At 39.8% G+C, this 21071-nt stretch overlaps 1 protein-coding gene across 50 annotated transcripts in view; it reads right to left on the reverse strand.

The window, feature by feature from the left end:
- Positions 1–21071, reverse strand: part of NEB (nebulin) — a 204642-nt gene that overhangs the window by 104409 nt on the left and 79162 nt on the right. For all 50 annotated transcript variants that reach the window (XM_065561691.1, XM_065561706.1, XM_065561704.1 and 47 more), the window contains exons 56-71: positions 19921–20025; positions 19707–19814; positions 17859–18170; positions 12891–13094; positions 11667–11771; positions 11453–11560; positions 9937–10248; positions 8995–9198; positions 7747–7851; positions 7533–7640; positions 6100–6411; positions 4413–4616; positions 3716–3820; positions 2780–2887; positions 1889–2200; positions 595–798 (exon numbers count right to left, since the gene is read on the reverse strand). In XM_065561691.1, coding sequence (XP_065417763.1) covers positions 595–798; positions 1889–2200; positions 2780–2887; positions 3716–3820; positions 4413–4616; positions 6100–6411; positions 7533–7640; positions 7747–7851; positions 8995–9198; positions 9937–10248; positions 11453–11560; positions 11667–11771; positions 12891–13094; positions 17859–18170; positions 19707–19814; positions 19921–20025 — 2916 coding nt within the window. The remainder of the gene's footprint in view (positions 1–594; positions 799–1888; positions 2201–2779; positions 2888–3715; positions 3821–4412; positions 4617–6099; positions 6412–7532; positions 7641–7746; positions 7852–8994; positions 9199–9936; positions 10249–11452; positions 11561–11666; positions 11772–12890; positions 13095–17858; positions 18171–19706; positions 19815–19920; positions 20026–21071) is intronic.

The following is a 21071-nucleotide window of genomic DNA, read 5'->3' on the forward strand; positions in this document are numbered from 1 at the left end:
AACTATCTATCAAATCTTGCCATCGTTACTCTGGCAAAATTCCTATTATAAGCAAAGGGAATATATCTGAGGAGAGCGGCGCATATTTGGCTCCAAATTTAGAAATGGATTAGATCAGTTTACAATAATAAAAAAGGCTGAAGCAAACCTAAGATGTCTGATGAGCTATTGCAGCTGACTACACACATATGCCCAAGAAAAAGTGCACTGTCATATCCCAAATAATCTTAGTAACTTGATTCTTGCTTTACATGTCCCCATTTGTACTTAATAAGATAGGTCCTATGTACTGCTTTGCAAACATACTGTTTTATCTCAGGACATCAACATTACTTTGAATCACGTAGGGGTCGGCAATGTGTCCGTACACGGATATAAGTGTCCACGGTAAAAATGTTGAGGTCGGTGGTAATTTTTCAAGAAATGTTGAATGACTGAATGACATAACTCCCCAATGTCTGTCACTATGTACGGTAATTTTGTCAAGTGTCCATCGCGCAACATAGTGGTGCTGACCCCGAGATATTCCTAATTTTCTGTCTTTAATCATGAGTAGCACAGCACTGATGTGTTACTTATCAAATCATTACTCACCTTATTCATTGTCTCTGCATTATTCTTGGCCAAGACCATTTCTAGAGAATCTGTCACACTAGTAAATTTGAATGTGTCAGGAGGCTGACGGTATATTTTATCACTTAAGATCTCTCCAGCTTTCTTGGCTTTTTCAACATCCAGGGAACCAATTGGAACCCAACCAATGCCTCTCAGCCACTGGAGATCTGACTTGTAGTAATTCTGTTAACAAAATAAATACAAAAGAAATTCCTTAGTTCACTTTTCCAGATTATCATCCCAGTACATTTTATCTAAATTTTATAACTACTGAACAACTAGCTAGCTGTGAGTAAAACATGCAGCATATGAAAAGGGAAAACAAAATAAAAGCTATAATATAGTAAAACCTGGATTTGGGCTAGAATTCAGGGGTGAAATACTGGTCCATTGAAGTAAATGGCAAAACTACCATTTCCTCCATAGAATGCATCATTGAAAAGCAATACCATACAGAAGAGCCATGTTTAGAACTCATCTCAAGTCTTTCTTTCTCAGGTTGACCTCCAAGACCCAAACAATGCTATCCAGCTACTCTAGTTATGTTTGATTTTTATCAATATGCTTTTTGCACATCTGTGCTTTCATCTTTTTACATACACCTCTCTTGGTCCCTATTCTCCACTCCAGCTACATTCCAGAATATTCTCTTTGTCTCCAGACTTTGTACCTTCCTCAATGCCACCCTTGCACAACCTGCCATTTACTACGTGTCATGCATATTTCTTTGACTCAGGCACCTCTCCAGTTACAACATGGTTATTCTGACATTGCTTATTGTGGTTCACAATTTTAGCCCTAGTGATAGTACTGAAATGCATGAAGCTTGGCAATTTTGCTTTGCAAGAATCTGTATGAACATTTCCTTTGATATATTGATCCATATAGGTGCATTCTTTACCTGTTCCTCATTTCACTTCAAGGTCCAGGTTTGAATAAAACCAAAATCTCAAAGTAGTGTATCTTAGTTAAAAATCACTGCATTTCACCTGGATTAAAACCATGGGTAATTAAGAATTTCTCATAATTTCAATAATAAATCATAAATGGGGACAAATGTGCTTAAACTGGTCTTAAATTTGAACTAATTAAGGAGTCTTTTAATGGATTTAAACTAAGTTTCCATTTGTAACAAAACCTGTTACAATACTAGAATTGGTGTTTTATTGAGAACACTTGGCTCTGCTGTTATCAGTATGTGAAATCATTTTTCATCTAAGGTACAGTATCAAATACAGTCATCTTCTGGAACTGAAACAGAAAAGGTACTTACATCACTCTGTAGATCATAGGCCTTTCTAGCATGGATGACATCATTCTGATCTGGCAGACACGTCCACTGGTGAAGAGGATGTCTATAATCAATGTCACTGACCAGTTCCTGACATTTCTTTGCCAGCACAATCCCCAGCATATCCACTGGACTATTATACTTGGTCTTCCATTTCTCAAAATCTTTCTTATACTCCCTGTCACTCTGGATTTTGGCAACATGCATAGACCATACCATCTTGGGATCATCCTGTATGTTGCGGGCTCCTATGTGGTGGCCAAGCTGTTTGCGATACCCTTCCTTGTATTTGTACTGAAGCAAAAAGCAAAATATAATGTTCCGTTAATTAATAATGTTGTGACTATTAACTTTAAATAGTTCTAACAAGAAACTCTCCAAAAATTATTTATAAACTATAGCTATCATGATGCTTTCAAGGTATTTTATCAAAGTGGTGTCATGGGTTTGCATTCTAGGCAACTGGATTGTGAATGAGAACTTTAAATGGGATAGACATTCTGGGATATAAAAAATTATTAAACTTACTTTTTGTAATGTTAAAGAGAAATAATTGTGATATGCATGAACTATGGGTTTTTTTTAACAATTAAAGATTTAATTAATGAAATAGGTCTTTTTTGGCCTAAAATTATGTACTACAACAGACTTTTATCTATGCCATGCACGTGAAGTAGAATCTCTTAGTATTTTCATTTGTAATTATTTGTATTTTACAATGTAAATGTTTAAATATATGCACTACAGCTTTACAACATGTAAACCACATCTTAATTGTTTAATCAAACCTCCTATTGCAGAATTTACATATGGAATTTACAGAATGCAAAGGTCCCATGTAAGTATGTAGAGAAATAAAGAGCAGTTTCTTACATCACTGGCAATATCTCTGGATGCTTTGGCAGTCTTGATGGGAATAGCATCAATTCGCAAGTCATAGCCTCTCTTCTTTGCCTCTTCCATGGCTAGTTTATATAGACTCTATGAAAAGAACTAAACAGAGTTAAATTCTCATAACTGGACTATGCATGTTGCCTTCTCTGCAAAACAGTTAGCTCAGACAACAACAAGATGAATTATCATACGATCTATTCAGATCTAACAATCTAATTTTCTTAACAGAAAGAGCCAGATCATCATTGGGTGTAAATTTAGATCAGCTGAGGATCTGGGCCAAAGAGTCTAGCTAGTGGTTGTACTATTTGTCTATCTTCTTCTTTAACTGATGTAGAATAAAATACAATTTTACAGACCACACTTGTAGTGACAACTTCTCCACTGTAAATGGACCAAATCTTACTTTCCAAAACAACCGCCTATTGATGCTTATATATTTGCCCCTTACTTACACTGATCAGAAGGACTTTAGCTCTGAAGAATCAAGTTAGAAATGATTTGTTTGATGTTTTCAAATACAGGATGAATTTCACAACTTTTTAGCACTAGTACCTTTAACAGGAGGAACCTCAGCAATTCACTGGAGGTGAATTCATTTTTGGACCCTTAGCTCATACTGATGATCACTTAACAAGAGATTCATCTCTTTGAAGTCAGTGGGACTCTTCTCAAAAAAGTGTTCACCAACATGAATAAAAGTTCCACAATCAAGCCCGAAGACTACTATACTGGAATATGGAAAACATTTTGATGTTGACTTTTTAGCAGGTCAATGTTATGGGATAAGTCAGGAAACTTAGTGTAAATATTTATTTCAAGTTTGTTAAAATATATTTTGGCCAAGCCAATGACACAGCATGATTCCACTTAGATTGTTATTACACTCATAACACAAACTGTGCTTTTGCTCACCTGACTGTAGTTGAGCTTGTTCTGTCTTGCCAACGTAATCTCTGGTGTGTCAGGCATCATGTGGATTTGAGACTTGTCTTTATCCCAGGCTTCAGTGTATAAATGCTGCAAATGAAATAACAAACCAACAACAATAAACAATATAATGATCAACATATGAAGCCCTCATAAAACATAATAAAGTATTTTAATAACATTATTTCAAGTAATGCCTACAAATCATATAATATCTATATTCACACTAACATCTTTCCAGGTCAAGATTCTGAAAGGACTTCAATTTCAAAAACATGTGCTTAAGTTGCAAGATTTCCACTGGAAAATACTCCTGCTCTTGCTTATTTTGCACTCCCTCTGTGCATAGGGACTAATAAAAACCTCAGTAAAGTCAATTGAAAGACTCACATTGACATTAATGAGCTTTGAATCAGGTCCACAAAGTGTAGGCAAGCATTGAGGCCCTGAATACTACGACAAATTATTTTAACGTGTGGACATTTTCAGAGATAACTAGTTCCCAGCTATTTTACAAATTGCTACAATATGTGTCTGGAACTATAGATAATTGATCACTATAGCCTGGGTCAAATACATATTTGGTAATGTAATTTGGGTCTAATACATATAATTACAAATGTAATTTGTTATCTTTAACAGTTTGCAGCACTAGTACCTTTCTCAGAAGGCTAGGACTCACCTTATTCATTGTTTCTGCATTATGCTTGGCCAAGACCATTTCTAAAGAATCCGTTACACTAGTAAATTTTAATTTGTCTGGTGGCTGACGATATATATTGTCACTAAGGATCTCTCCAGCCTTCTTCACTTTTTCAACATCCAGGGAACCAATTGGGACCCAACCGATGCCCCTCAACCATTGAAGATCTGACTTGTAGCAATTCTATTAACAGTAAATACAGAGATAACTATTTAGTTAACATACCCAGTTAAACATCCCAGTACATCTCATGCAGGGACTGTGCAAGCCCTGTGCACTGAAATAAACCCCTCCTCCCTCTCTGCACTGGCTCTTAGCCAGCCAGCTACAATCTTTCCCCTCAGTTTAGATGTATATTGCCTCCCCATCTTTCTCAGGTATCCTCCATCCTACCACCTGTCAGGAAAAGCCTGAGAGAAAATATGGGCTTTTCACTATGCACGGAAGGTCAACAGTCTTGGATCAATAAGGCCATGAGTTCCAGAGCTCAGGGACTTCCAGTCAGAACACCCTCACTCAGACATCCAAATTTACAGCGGTGAGCTCAGGAGCCTTAGCTGAGCTGGAAGTATGAAACCTTCCCATAAGTTTCATCAAGAAGCCACTCCATAGACACTACTGTGGGCATGGCTCACTTTCCCCTCAAGTGGGTTTAAGATCCAATCAATCGGCATGACTCATACACCCACTGACTGTGACCCTGACTTTATACAGCCAAAGAGAAAATAATCATGGAACAGCACTTTGTGGTGGGGACCAGGTGTGGCGTCCTTTCAGAGCTTCTTTTTAGCCTGTCTCAGGGCACAATAGAACTACTGAACCACCATTCCAGAGGTTTCAGATCCTCTGCACCCACCAAAAGGGAAAGATATTATGCTGAAAGCATCATTTACTATGCATCTGTGATCACTGATATATAAGGCTCCGTGTTTGTCAAGGAGGTCACCTCCATGACCTCCATGACTTCTGCAGCAGCCCCATGTGACTGGCCCAGGAGCTGTCTGAGCAGTTCGGGCAGTCCCCAGGTCAGTTGCACTGGCTGCTGCTGGGGCAGTCTTGGGGCCCCCCAGCAGCAGGAGTTTGGGTGTGGGAGGGCTCAGGGCTTGGGGCCGCTGCTTACCTGGGGGGGGGGTTCCTCTCCCTCATCTCCCCTAGCTCCACATGCTGTCTCTGCCAGCAGCCAGGCACCGCCCCCGCAGCTCCCATTGGCCGTGGTTCTGAGCCAATGGGAGCTGCAGAACTGAGGCTTGGGGCGGAGCGGAAGGAGCATGTGGAGCTCTAAGGAGCTAGGGCTGCTGCTTCCCAGGAGCTGGGTAAGGAGCCTGACCCAGCTTCCCCCTCCCTCCCGCAGCACCTGCATCCCCCCTGGGCTGCGACTCCCCGTCCCAGCACCTGACTCACCCCTAGGCACCTGTGCCGCCCTCCCGGGCCATGCCCCCCCCCTCCCCAGCACCCACAGTGCTTTCCCGGGCTGTACCCCCCTCACCACAAGTCTCCCGCCCCCAGTTTTAGTCAGGGGTATTTTTAGTAAAAAAGTCATGGACAGGTCACCGGCAGTAAACAAAAATTTACAGTCTGTGACCTGTCCATGACTTTTATTAAAAATACCTGTGACTAAAACGTAGCCTTACTGATACAACTGGGAGCTCTCTCATTCAGTACTTACGTCACTCTGTAGCTCATAGGCCTTTCTAGCATGGATGACATCATTCTGGTCTGGCAGACATGTCCACTGGTGCAGAGGATGTCTATAATCAACTTCACTAACCAGTTCCTGACATTTCTTGGCCAGCACGATTCCCAGCATATCCACTGGACTATTATACTTGGTCTTCCATTTCTCAAAATCTTTCTTGTATTCCCTGTCACTCTGGATCTTGGCTACATGCATAGACCACATCATCTTGGGATCATCCTGGATGTTGCGGGCTCCCACATGGTGGCCTAGCTGCTTGCGATACCCTTCTTTGTATTTGTACTGTAGGCAAAAAAATAAAGTTCAACAAATTTCAGGTTTCTTGTTAAGAAAATATCCCATAGCAATTCTCGAGTCTTCATGGTTAGTGGAAAGTTTGGACGCTTTTATGTGAATATGTGTCACTTCATAAAGTATTATTTCTGAGTGCTAAAGCACTCATATGACACCTAGAACTTAGGAAAAGGCTTAGACACAAGAGTCCCTTAAATATGTAAATACAGTAACGCCTCACTTAACGTTGTAGTTATGTTCCTGAAAAATGCGGCTTTAAGCAAAACGATGTTAAGCGAATCCAATTTCCCCATAAGAATTAATGTAGATGAGGGGGGTAGGTTCCAGGGAATTTTTTTTCACCAGACAAAAGACTATCTATCTATATACATATATATACACACACAACACACACACACACAGAGTAAATTTTAAACAAACAATTTAATACTGGTACACAGTGATGATGATTGTGAAGCTTGGTTGAGGTGGAGGAGTCATAGGGTGGGATGTTTCCCTTACTGCTAAATGATGAACTAGCAATTGGCTGAGCCCTCAAGGGTTAACTCTCTCACTCTACAAGGCAGCAGGAATGGAGGGAGAGATGCGCATTTCCCCTATAAGTACACTGCCTTGTTAATTAGATCAGCTTGCTGAGACCACAGCTGCTGCAAGCTCCCTCCGTCCTGAGCCCTGGTGTGTCCCCCCTGCACTATGGAAGATGGGGTAAGCGGGGTGCAGGAGTGGGGGAAAGGGGGACACACGGACATTAGATAACACCTCAACAGAAAGATTAATTCATCTAAAAATATTGACTAGCAGTTATTATTAAATAAGAGAAATTAGTTAGAATTAAAACTAGACAGGATAACTTCATTTGTCACACCCCTCCAGCCATCGAACAGAGATCCTCAAATTGACAACAGACACCGGGAATGTAATCTTGCCACAGATAAAGTAAGGACAGGCCTACAGGAACAATACAAAAGATTTTATTCCAGGTGTACTCCTATTGATTGTTCAGAAAGAGTTTTGCTTGATACATGATTGTGTTGATGGAGCATGCCTTTAACTGCTCACTATGAACTTGAGACCTCAAAGTGTGAGGAGAAGGGTCTGAATTTACTTACCTCACTTGCAATATCTCGGGAGGCTTTAGCTGCCCTGATTGGAATGGCATCTATCCGTAGGTCATAGCCTTTCTTTTTGTCCTCTTCCATTGCAAGTCTGTACAGTTTCTAAAATCATAACAAATATTCATTACATTTCAGAAATAATGCACTCTCTTTTCATCTAAATATTCTCACATGCTGCCTTTTAATTTTTAAGCAAGGCATCACCTACCTCACTGTAATTCAATTTGTTCTGCTGTGCCAATACAATATCAGGGGTATCTGGCATCACGTGGATACTAGTTTTGTCTTTATTCCAAGCTTCTGTATATGAGCGCTGAAAAGCAAACAGCAAATATACTAAGATGTTGGAATCATGAAGACCTCAATCATTAAAATGATAAAATATAATTCTGACTGAATATGCGTGATCCAGATGAGTAATCCTAAGAGTTTCATGCAGCCCAGAACAACTGTAACTAAAACTAAAATAACAATAAAAGTTCTCTTGTTTGCATAGACCTGGAGACCCATTGCAAATTACAGTATTTTACTTATTAATGAATAAATGTCAGATACTGAAACCCTCACTCATGTTGCGTAGTATCTTGCTACACAAGACCGCACAATGATTTCAGTAGGATTTTTGAATGATGTACCATTCGACAGGTGAAATACTGGCTCTACTCTAGTCAACTGGAATTTTGCTTCAAAGGGGCAAAGATATCACCCCACATGGTTAATCAAGTTTGAATCACAGCAAATACAGCAAGTGTTGCACGTCACCGAATGCAATTTTTCCATTATCTTTGTCAATGATGGTTCCGCTTCAACTATTTAATACTTCATAATTTTCTGGCAAATAATGGATTAGATATTTTGGAAGTATAATTAAGTCTTACTAATATGGCAATTCACTACAACCTCTGCCACTAATTCAGAAGGATTAGAGGTAAGGGTCTGGATACTATGTTTTGTGAAGTTCAAAAAATGCAAATTAGCAAAGAGATATACAATAATGAGATGTTTTGGGGCAACAATTCACATGAGATATATATGAATATCTTTCTTAGGTATAACTGGCCAGTTTTCTTCACAATCATTATAAATCATGATAAATACTCAAAAAAGAAATACACAACCTAGCTCTTTACACTGAGAAATTATTTTATAACATAAAAAAAAAATCTCAAAGCATACAACCAAACTCTTGGTAAAATCTTTTTCATGTTTCTGATTATAAACATAAGCAATTATTAAATATATATTTTTAAAATATACTTTAGCTATGTGCTAGACACTCAAAATACAAAACAAAAGTACTCCGGTATAATGGAAATAAATCCTTGACATTCAATGAAAAGGCTCTAGTATTGTAATGCAAACTTCTTTATTTTCCTTAAAAAACAAAAAACAAAACATTAGCATTGGGAAAAATCATCTCATTTTAATTCTAGTTGCAAATAAATAGAAAACTCACTTGATTCATAATTTCAGAATTGTGCTTTGCCAGGACCATTGGCAGAGAATCAAGCAGGCTATTAAATTTGATCGTGTCTGGGTGTTGCCGGTAGGTATGGTCACTCAGGATGTGGGCTGCTCTCTTATTCTTCTCATCCTCCAGAGAGCCAACTGGGGACCAGCCAATGCCTTTCATCCAGTGAAGATCTGACTTATATACAACCTGAAATTAAAGAGGAAGGCAAGAAAGTTTACTATTTTAGTTAGACAACATGAACATTTTTTTTCTCCAATGCAAAGCAGCACCAATTAAAGAGATTCTCGCTGATTAATCAATATCATATGACGACAGAGGTCATTACCTCACAGCCCTCTGACAGGGCTAGTTCAACACTGACAGATTCTGAATTCTGCCTACACCATTACTCCACAAAAATCTTGCTCCACCTATTGGAAGTTCTGTTTCAGTCAGGGCGGAGATTAATCTAAAACTGGCATGGAGATAACCCAGACACTCGTGATGCATTTTGATAATTACAGCTATTTCTTTTCCTCTCTCAGATATCAGAGATAAGAAGGACCTCAAGCTTTGGACACGTCACTTGTACAAACAAAACAGTATATATTTACAAACATGAAACTCAGATGCTTTTACTCTCTCCCTGATCTACAGAGAGTTCAAATCCACTGCAGAAAATCTAACTCCAAAGTGCACAAGAGGAGATCCGTACTTAGGATGCAAAAGGAAGGCTACATGCTGCAAACTGTGAACTAATTAACCTGTGGAATGGTATTGGCAGCATTCTGAAAATACCCACCTATCCCGTGTGTTGCAGCAAAGGTCCTTGCAGGAAAAAGAGTTCAGAAATGGAGGCCTTTAAATACATTTTTTACATAGGATGAAAAAACATAATTAATAAAACGCTTCAGTTTTCACAAAGCTGGTAAAAGTAGGACTTACATCACTCTGAAGATCATAAGTTTTCCTGGCATGTACAACATCGTTCTGGTCTGGCAAACATGTCCACTGGTGCAGAGGATGTCTATAATCAACTTCACTAACCAGTTCCTGACACTTCTTGGCAAGTACAATTCCCAGCATATCCACAGGAGTATTATACTTGGTCTTCCATTTCTCAAAATCTTTCTTGTATTCCCTGTCACTCTGGATCTTGGCTACATGCATAGACCACACCATCTTAGGATCATCCTGGATGTTGCGGGCTCCCACATGGTGGCCTAGCTGCTTGCGATACCCTTCTTTGTATTTGTACTGTAGGTTAAAAAAAAAAGTTCAATTAGTTTCAGGGGGATTTGTTAAGGAAACAACCTATAATCCTATAGCAACTCCCTGGAGGACTTCTTCATAAGCTGAGACTGTGGAGGCTTTTATATGAAGAAATGTTCTGTTCATAGAGTGTGGGATCTGAGTGCTAAAGCAATCGTAGGGCTCTCTGCATAAAAAGAGGTTTAGACACAAGAGTTCCTTAAACATGTAAGTAATAAGATGTCTTTGTGCCTAGGTCTGGTCGCCTATATACCATTGGAATGTTTCAAGAGAAAAACTACAGCTTCCTCTGCCTGAGACATTGTAGCCAAGCTATTTCTTATTCCTTGGTCTGGCTCCCCAGAGGTCAGAATTCAGTTTCTCTCTCTGAAGTGCCCATCAGTAATTTTCTCAGCTAACAGTCTCCACCTGGTTATAGTGGTCTTAAACACAACGTGTTTTAAGGGCAATTTTGCAGAAACAACAAGAAAATCATAAAATATAACAGATAAAATAAAACATGCCTAGCAAATGTAATAGAAAACATTGTTAAACTGATACTGAATTTGGTTACTAAGAATCAAAATAGAAAATAGACCTTCAACATATCACAGTATTAACTTAGCTTGACAGTCTCCAAGAAAAAAAGTTTTCCCTTTGACTGCAGATAAACCATTGGATTATGATCATAAACATCTGATATTTTCTACTAGCATTTGGACTAAATTCCTGTCCAAGAGGGTTAATGCCTTTGTATGAAGTCTAATGATTAACAAGGCCAAACACATTTGTTTTCAAATACCAATTTCAATTAAGTGGGTATGTTACTGGGAAAGGTCTGACTGGCAGCAAGGGTAGGTTACACTGCAAGAAAAAGATTAATGTAGCTAAAAACATTGAGTCTCAATTATAAAATAAGAGAGACCGTTAGAATTAAAACTAGACAGGATGACTTCATTTGTCACACCCCTGAAACCATCAAACAGAGATCCTCAAATTGACAATAGATACTGGGAGTGGATGGTTGCCACAGATAAAGTAAGAACAGGCCTACAGGAACAATACAGAAGATTTGATTCCAGTTGCACTCCTACTTATTGCTTGGAAAGTGTGCTGCTTGATACATGATTGTGTTGATGGATTTTGCCCTTAACCATTCATTACCATGTTGAGACATCTGAAACTGAGGGAAGTGTCCAAATTTACTTACCTCACTTGCAATATCTCGGGAGGCTTTAGCTGCCCTGATTGGAATGGCATCTATCCGTAGGTCATAGCCCTTCTTTTTGTCCTCTTCCATTGCAAGTCTGTACAGTTTCTAAAATCATAACAAATATTCATTACATTTCAGAAATAATGCATTTTCTTTTCATCTAAATATTCTCACATACTGCCCTTTAATTTTTAAGCAAGGCATCACCTACCTCACTGTAATTCAATTTGTTCTGCTGCGCCAATACAATATCAGGGGTATCTGGCATCACGTGGATACTAGTTTTGTCTTTATTCCAAGCTTCTGTATATGAGCGCTGAAAAGCAAACAGCAAATTCAATAGGATGTTGGAATCATGAAGACCTCAGATCATTGAAATGGTAAGATATAATTTTGGCTAAATAAAGCATGATCCAGATCATCAATCCTAAGAGTTTCATGCAGGCTGGAACAATAGTAACTAAAACAAACAACAGAAATTCTCTTGTTCGCACTGACCTGGAGACCCACTGCAAATTACAGGATTTTACTTATTAATGAATAAATGTCAGATACTGAGACTCTCAGTCATGTTGCATAGTATCTTGCTTCTCAAGTCCACTCAGTGATTTTGGTGATATTTCTGAGCAACATTCTACTTGACAGGTGAAATCCTGGCTCTCTTGAAGTCAAAGGGAATCTTGCAATTGACTTTGATGGGCCAAAATTTCACCCAGAATGACTAATCTAGTTTAAATCACAGTAAATTAAGCAAGTTCTAAACATCACCAAATGCAATTTTTCAATTATCTTTGACAATCATAGTTCATCTTTAATTATTTAATATTCATAATTTGCTGACAAATAATCTAAGTAATTTTGGATATGTATTTAAGTTTTACTAATATGGCAATTTACTACAACGTCTGCCATTAGATCAGAGAGATTGGAGGTGATATTATGGGTACTATGTTTTGTGAAAGAAAAGAAATGCAAATTAGCAAAGATATATTAAATCATGATATGTTTTTGGGTAACAATTCACTTGAGTTGTATATGAATATCTTTCTTAGCTATAACTGGCCAGTTGCTTGCACAATAATTGAAAAGGAAATACACCGTTTATCTCTTTACAGTGAGGAATTATTTTATAACACCATAAATAACATGTAAAAACATACAACCAAATCTTGGTAAATTACTTTCAGATGTTTGTGATTTTATACATATACAGCTACAAAATATACTTTTAAAATATACTTTAGCTATGTGCTAGAAACTTAAAATACAAAAGTACTCCGTTATAATGGAAATAAACCCTTGACATTTAATTAAAAGACTGTAGTATTGCAATGCAAACGTCTTTATTTTCCTTAGAAACCAAAAAGCAAATCATTAGCATCCAGAAAAATCATCTCATTTTAATTCTAATTGCAAATAAATAGAAAAAAACTACCTGGTTCATAATTTCAGAATTGTGCTTTGCCAGAACCATTGGCAGAGAATCAAGCAGGCTATTAAATTTGATCGTATCTGGGTGTTGCCGGTAGGTATGGTCACTCAGGATGTGGGCTGCTCTCTTATTCTTCTCATCCTCCAGAGAGCCAATTGGGGACCAGCCAATGCCTTTCATCCACTGAAGATCTGACTTATATAAAAGCTGAAAAAACAGATGAAGACAAGATAGTTCACTATTAGACAACATGAACATTTTTTTCTCCAAAGAAAAGCAGCAACACTAAAGAGTCTTGATCTTTAATCAATATCATATGATGACAGAGGTATTCATCTTGCAGCCTTCTAACAGGCTAGTTCAACACTGACAGACTCTGAAATCCAAGGTGGATTCTACATACTTCAGTTACCACACAAAAATCTTAATGCACCCCCTGTAAGTTCTGACTCCATAAGGGTGGAGATTCATCTATTTTGCATTTTGGGAATTAACAGCCATTTCTTTTCTTCCACAAAATGTCACAGGTGAAGAGGCACTTCCTACCCCCTTAAGCTCTGGACATGTCACTTAAACAGCCAAAATAGTAAATATTAAAAATATTAAATGGTAAAATATAGTAAATATTAAATAGTTTTAATATAATAGTAAATATTAAAAATAAAGACAATCTTTGCTATTAAAAATAGTAAAGATTGTCTTTCCTCACTCTGCTCAATGGAGAGTTGAAATCCACTCCAGAAAACGTAACTTAACTCCAAAGTGCACAAGAGAAGATCCATACTTAGTAAGGCTGCAAACAGAAAGCTGCTTGTTACTAATTGTGAGCTAATTAAGGCATCACTTCTATTGTCACTGTTCTGAAAATACCCATGATGTGGCAATTTCCTACAATCACCTTGCAAGACCTTTTTGTATTTAATGTATGTATTAGTGTGGGTTGGGATTGTCTGTAACCTCTCTGTAGGGGAGATATGAGGAATGTCAGACCTGGGAATACAAAGGACTGTACTGCAAATGTGCCAGACATTCAGTGACTTTTGGGACAATAGGTGTTAAGTGGATTTCCTGTGGGGAGGTTAAGGTAAATTTTCCAACTTTAGTTATGCAATTTGAAGCTGCGCCCTGAGGACGGGTGTGGGGAAAGGGCGGTTGGTCTGTTGATTACTTGTTCTGGAGCCTGGAGATCAAAGATCCAAGCTGCACAAAGAAACAGCTGAACTGCCCAGCCTGGGTTCTGATTATGGACATAATGTGGAGATTAATTTGTAACCCTGGAGAAAACCCAGTTGTGGGTTTTGAAGGACTGGAACCTACCAGACCCCTGGGCTGACTTTAGGGGTTCACTATGGTAAGTGTTTAGCATGCATGGAGGTTCTTTTATTTTTTTAATTTTGTTTTCTTTGTAATGCTCTTACTTTATGAGCAAATTTGCTTGCTTGGAAAGAGCTGCGTGGTAACTTATAACTGTAGGCAATACAATGGTCAGAGCCCTTGGAGAGAAAAGAAAGCGCAGGAGCTAGCCTTTCTAAGCAATCTGTCTTGTTGGGCATATAGGCATGTGGTAATGGTCCTCCCTACACACACACACACACATCGTATATCATTTGAACGTATACTGGGAGCTGTGGGCGGCCGTGCAAATGTAAACAAACAGTCTGGCAGCCCGCCAGCAGATTACCCTGATGGGCTGCGTGTGCCCACGGGCTGCAGGTTGCCCACCACTGCTGTAGAGTCTTTTGGGGAAGTCCAAGACCAATATTACCATGGAGGGTAATGTATGGACTAAGCCATCTATGATGAGGGACCCCAAACTGGAATTTCCCTGCCTGGGAACCAGTCTTGATCCTTCCATGTGGCAGTGATAAGATCTATAGAAAGATTTGAAGGATCTCAGAGGAGAGACAACTTCTTCCTCTTCTGAGCCTGAAGAAGGTAACACAGGGTAGGGGGAGCTGTTCCCATAGATGTTCTCAGTGGTCTAAGTAGGGAAGACACACAAGGGTCAGTAGAAGATACAGGTTAGAGTGGCTGAAAAGCTGATGCTGGCATAAATATTGTGTGTGTCATTGGTTCCAAATGCATCAGCAGAGCTGACTGCAACATCAGTTCTCGTTGCATTGTCAGTGCTGGTTGCATCATCGATTCCAAGTGAGATGTCAGTGCCAGGTGCATCAGCGAAGTCGACTGTGTAATCGGTGTCGGATGTGTAGTCATTATCAGTTGAGGAGATACTGAAACTAGCTGAAATAGAGGAGAGTCAGGCAGCGAAAAACAAAGAAGGTCCCTTGCTGCTAGGAAAGCCTGAGGAGTAGAAGGTACCTCAGTTGATTATATTAGTGCGGATGGTGCCAGAGGATCCAGTGGAGCTGAAGAACACTTAGAAGGACCCAGCATGGGTGAATTTGCTGGTCTCCACAGCTCCATTGAGCTGGAGGCAAGAGTGCTACCTTTGACATGACCAGTAAGCACTTTGATTTGTGAGGCTTCGAACCAGTACCACAGGACCTACCAGATGATTGTCTGGGAGAAGACCAAGACTTAGAGGACTTGTCAAAGTATGAATGTTTAGAATGCTTCGATCCACACAGAGAAGGTGAAGCAAGATGTTTGCTCCCAGACTTACATCTGCAGTCAGAAGAAGCTGAAGGAGCGCTCCAAGTTGATCCAGAGTCCCCTTGGTCACCACTGGGACTCTGCTCATGCAAAGGTTGCATCATTAAGATGACAGTTTCTCTGCTTTTTAGTGCAGATAGGAAAAGAGGTAAAAATAGGACATTTGTCCCTCACACATCCCTCACCCACACAAATCAAATAACTCTTGTACCAATCCATGACAGGGATAACAGTGCTGCATGTGGCACATTTGTTTAAAATCTGGGCTTTTTTTCCCATAGTAAATCCTACAGTTACTAATAAAATTGTAGCTAAAATAACTACACTATTTTATACTATACTGCACTGTACTCTATAATTATAAAAGCTATATATAGAAAAGTATAAGAAAGATGACTGACCAAAGCTAAAGCTACAGGGAGATCCAACTTCCGCCACAGGTGGTGAGAAGGAATTGAGAAGGAGGCGGTGAACACACCCCTTGTATGCCCTCACCTGAAAGCACAAGGAGAACAGGGGTGCATGCAACACCTAGTGATACTGCTGGCAAAAAATCTCCAACTCGAGTGCACTACAGTGAAATATATAAATGCACTGTCACCTGAAGGAGAATGAGATGACTGGTGGACACCCTGTGCCTTCATGAACATTTTTTCTAAACAAAGCATCCAACAAGCTATCACTTATAAAATTCCTCTGTGGAATACACCTGCGAGTCTAGAAGCACATCCAACACAAACACTCCTTCTTGCTAGAGGCTTTTCCAATAGTGAAGTAAACAGTCTATCATCAGTAGAAGTGTTGAGGAAACCCAAGGCTAGTACAGTTCTCAAGAGGAAGCAGACACAAGGATGCTTCTGCATGCTGTATGTGCCAATATGGCTTTTGGGAATCTTGGTGCCAAAGGAACCATAGTAATTAGGTCATCTGATACAGATGTTTTGGACTTTGCTGTTCAATACATTCCAAAAATGGAACAAGTACATAACATGTGGCTTGAAAGAGGCACCATTACCAGCACAGCTGACAAGTATTGCTTCATATACATTCATGCAATCTGTGACACACTCATTCCTGACGTCTGCAATGTACTACCTGCTATACATGGATTAAGAGGCTTGGACTCTCTGTTGCTGCTATTTGGTATTTGGAAACATCCATGTTCTATGTTGTCAAAACAAAGGGACCTTACTGTTTCAGAGATCTTGTCAGATTGAGACAGAATGAAGGACAAGCCACAATTTCTGCAGCAAGCAAGTTGGTAGCAGTGTGGTATGGCCAGAGAAAGAAAGAAAAAGGACACCCACAGAGACCTGATCTGTTTGCGCCTCAGTCTAGCCATCAAAAAGGATAAGTCACTGACCAGACTTCCACCATGGGAGGAAAGTTTTGAAGAACATGTCAAACTAAGATTTGGATGCCTTTGCATATCGGTAAACCAGATATTGGATCACCATTGCAACATGGATGGAAAAATGAAGATGATCAACTACTTCCTATATTGTTCAAGAATCCAGTGGCATCTGAGCTTCTACAAGACCTTATTTGTGTACATGCCAGTAGTGGTTACTGAACAATCAACTGTGTCTGTAATCAGAATAAATTTCCCTGCACAGAACCGTGTCCATGCCAAGGCAGTGAAACTATGGTAACCCACACACTCTCAGCAGAGATCATACTAATGAACAAGAGGATAATAATGATGTTGAGTGGAAATGTCTCTAGTGCTACTATATTTCAATTACACCTGTAAAAAATTATTGTTAAATTTTGTTTTACCATTTAGGTTGTTGTGAAAAAAATCCAACTTTGTCTTGAAATAATGCACGCAGTCATAAAATAACAGAAAAAATGCAAATATTTCAAAATATTTAATCTTAACATGTTGATGGAGTCACTGTTTATTCTATGGTAACACCACCACTTAACAGCTCCACATCATTCCTCACCTTAAATTAAACATAAAAGTATTTCAAATTATGTATGATGTGCATGGGATAGAGATGATAACTTAAGTCAACCAAGTCGGTGGTGTCTGCCACATGCCTAATATCACAGTGTAGGAAGAGAGGCCCGGTCAGGAGAGCCTGAGATGCAGATTTCCATCCAAGAGAGGTGACGGCTGGGAGCCAGAAGCCTAAAGTGGCTGCCCCCTTGCTGGACCATGGAGGGGGAATACACGTGCAATTGACCTGAAACTGTGACAACCCACCAACCTAGTATGCAGCAGAAAAGGTCCTTGAAGGATAAGAGAGTCCAGAAATGCAGCCCTTAAATATGTTTTGTGACAGGTCAGCAAAGACATATTTAATAAAACACTTCAGTTTTCACAAAGCTGGTAAAAGTAGGACTTACATCACTCTGAAGATCGTAAGATTTCCTGGCATGTACAATATCATTCTTGTCTGGCAGACATGTCCACTGGTGCAGAGGATGTCTATAATCAACTTCACTAACCAGTTCCTGACATTTCTTGGCCAGCACAATTCCCAACATATCCACAGGAGTATTATACTTAGTCTTCCATGTCTCAAAATCTTTCTTGTATTCCCTGTCACTCTGGATCTTGGCTACATGCATAGACCACACCATCTTCGGATCATCCTGGATGTTGCGGGCTCCCACATGGTGGCCCAGCTGTTTGCGGTACCCTTCTTTGTATTTGTACTGTAGGCAAAAAAAAAAGTTCAATTAGTTTCAGGGGGATTTTTAAAAAATATATCCTATAATCCTATAGCAATTCCCTGGAGGACTTCATCATCATCTGTGAAAGAGCCGCCAATCAATGTCCCTGGCAGGCTGTGGCACCAGGATGGAATACAGACTGGCTCACTGGGCTCCTCACCCTCCATAGGTGGTAGGAGGTCCTGCCACTTGGTGTCAAGGTGGGACTTGATGGTCAGGAAATGAAGGGGGTGGAGCATGAGCGGATATAGCTGTTTCCTAGGCGCAGTTTGGAAGCAGACCGGCGGCAGGTCATGCAGCCAGCTTGGGTGGTGTGGAGGTGGCAGCCAGAGGGCTTGCAGGGCAGGGGCCCTATGGTGAAGTCCAGAGGTGAGGGGTGGGCAGGGAGTACCCTACTACAGGTCCCACTTGAGGGAAGCCTGAGAGGTGGGTGGTAAGGCTGCCCTCATCTCTTGGAGAATGCACCAGGGGACACGCAAGGTGGAGAGCCCCATGCACCAGCGGATCCACCCAGTGCCCCAGTCATAGTCCAGGAGGTTTCCGATCCTGGTGGCACCTGCCAGAACCAACCTCCAGTAAGCCATGGGGGACTCTGCCACCTGAACACTGAGCTGGGGGTTGTCTATCAGGGGTTCCATGAGAAGATCTTTTCCCTCAGAGGCCACCATGGACCTGGTCACAGAGATCAGCTTCCTGGTCCACAGGAGGTCCTGGTAGAAAACCAGCAGCTCAGAGAGGTCCCATGGAAGATCCATTGGATGGAGGTAAAAGAGCTGCTAGTCATAATGGAGCCCTTGGAGCCAATAGGAAAAGATGTGCGCCAGCGCACTCCACGCCAAACTACCTGCACCATGAAGGAGTTTCTGCAGGACCTGGAGGCGGAGGACATGGATCTGACTGCACAGACAGAGCCGACCCTGTCTGCCCTCCTCCAGGGGAAGACTCAGAACCTCCCAGTGCAGCCCCGGCCAGAAGAACTCCAGAATTAGCTTCTGGAGGCGGATCAGGATACCCGGGGGCGAGCTCAGGCTGCTGAACCAGTGCCAGTGCATGGACAGGACCAGCTGGTTAACCACCAGTGCCCTCCCCTGGAGGGAAAGCCATCGGAGCAGTCCCATCCAGCTCCGCGCCCGCTCAGCCATCCAGCCCTCCAAATCATGCCAGGTTACACGGCAACAAAGAGATTAATTCATTTAAAACATTGAGTAGAAATTATTGTCAAACAAGAAATAGTAGTTAGCCTCAAAACTGGAAAAGATTATTTCATTTGCCATACCCCTCAAACCATCAAACAGAGATCCTCAGACAACAGATATTGGGAGTGGAAGCTAGCCACAGATAAAATAAGGACAGACCTACAGTTCCCGTAGGGAAGATTTTATTCCAGTTACACTCCTATTTATTATTTGGAAAGTGTGTTGCTGGATACATGATTGTGTTGATGAAGCATGCCCTCAACTGCTCACCACAATGTTGAGACCTCTGAAACTGAAAGGAGAAGGGTCCAAGTTTACTTACCTCACTTGCAATATCTCGGGAGGCTTTAGCTGCCCTGATTGGAATGGCATCTACCCGTAGGTCATAGCCTTTCTTCTTGTTCTCTTCCATTGCAAGTCTGTACAGTTTCTAAAAAAATAAAAAAGATTCATTATATTTTAGAAATAATGCACTCTCTTTTCATCTAAATATTCTCACATGCTGCCTTTTAATTTTTAAGCAAGGCATCACCTACCTCACTGTAATTCAATTTGTTCTGCTGTGCCAGTACAATATCAGGGGTATCTGGCATCACATGGATACTAGTTTTATCTTTATTCCAAGCTGCTGTATATGAGCGCTGAAAAGCAAACAGAAAATATAATAAGATGTTCGAAATCATGAAGACCTAAGTCATTAATAGGGTAAGATATAATTCGACTGAATAAGCGTAATCAAGATCAGAAATCCTAAAAATTTCATGCAGTCCAGAACAACTGTAACTAAAACTAAAACAACAGAAGTTTTCTCTGCACTGACCTCAAGACCCACTGCAAATTACTGAATTTTACTAACTAACGAATAAAGTTCACTGAGACCTTCACTTATGTTTAGTACCTTGTTCAACAAGTCCACTCTATGATTTCAGTGAGATTTTTGAGTGATATTCTACTTGACATTGTTGAAATCAATGAGAACTTTGCCATTGACTTCAATGAGACAAGATTCCCAGGATGATTAATCTCGTTTAAATCACAGTAAATAAAGCAAGCATTACACATTATCAAATGCATTTTTCCATTTGATGATGATAGTTCAGCTTCAATTATTTAATACTTCATAATTTACTGACTAATAACCTGTTAGGTATTTTGGAAATATAATTAAGTCTTTTTAATATGACAATTCACTATAAACTGTCATTAGATCAGAGAGACAGGAGGTACGTTTTGTGAAGATAAAGAAATGCAAATTAGCAAAGTTCTATTGAATTTTGAAACTTGCTGGGTAACAATTCACCTGACATTTATATAAATATGTTTGCGAGGTATAACTGGCCAGTTGTCTGCACAATCATGATAAATATGTATATAGCTGCACCCCTACTTGAAAACAAATTAATTATTTTGCCACAACATAAAATAACATGTAAATACATAAAGCCAATTTCTTATTAAACCACTTTTCAATGTTTCTGATCTTAAACATAAGCAACTATTAAATATATTTTAAAAATATACTTTACTATGTGCTAGAAATTCAAAATACAAAACAGAAGTACTCAGTTATAATGAAAATAAATCCCTGACATTCCATGAAAAGACTGTAGTATTGTAATGTAAACTTCCTTATTTTCCTTTAAAAATGAACACTTTCGCATCCAGAAAAACTATACTGTTTTGATTC

The sequence above is a fragment of the Chrysemys picta genome, chromosome 11 (genome assembly GCF_011386835.1).
Source record: "Chrysemys picta bellii isolate R12L10 chromosome 11, ASM1138683v2, whole genome shotgun sequence".
Classification (NCBI taxonomy): domain Eukaryota; kingdom Metazoa; phylum Chordata; order Testudines; family Emydidae; genus Chrysemys; species Chrysemys picta.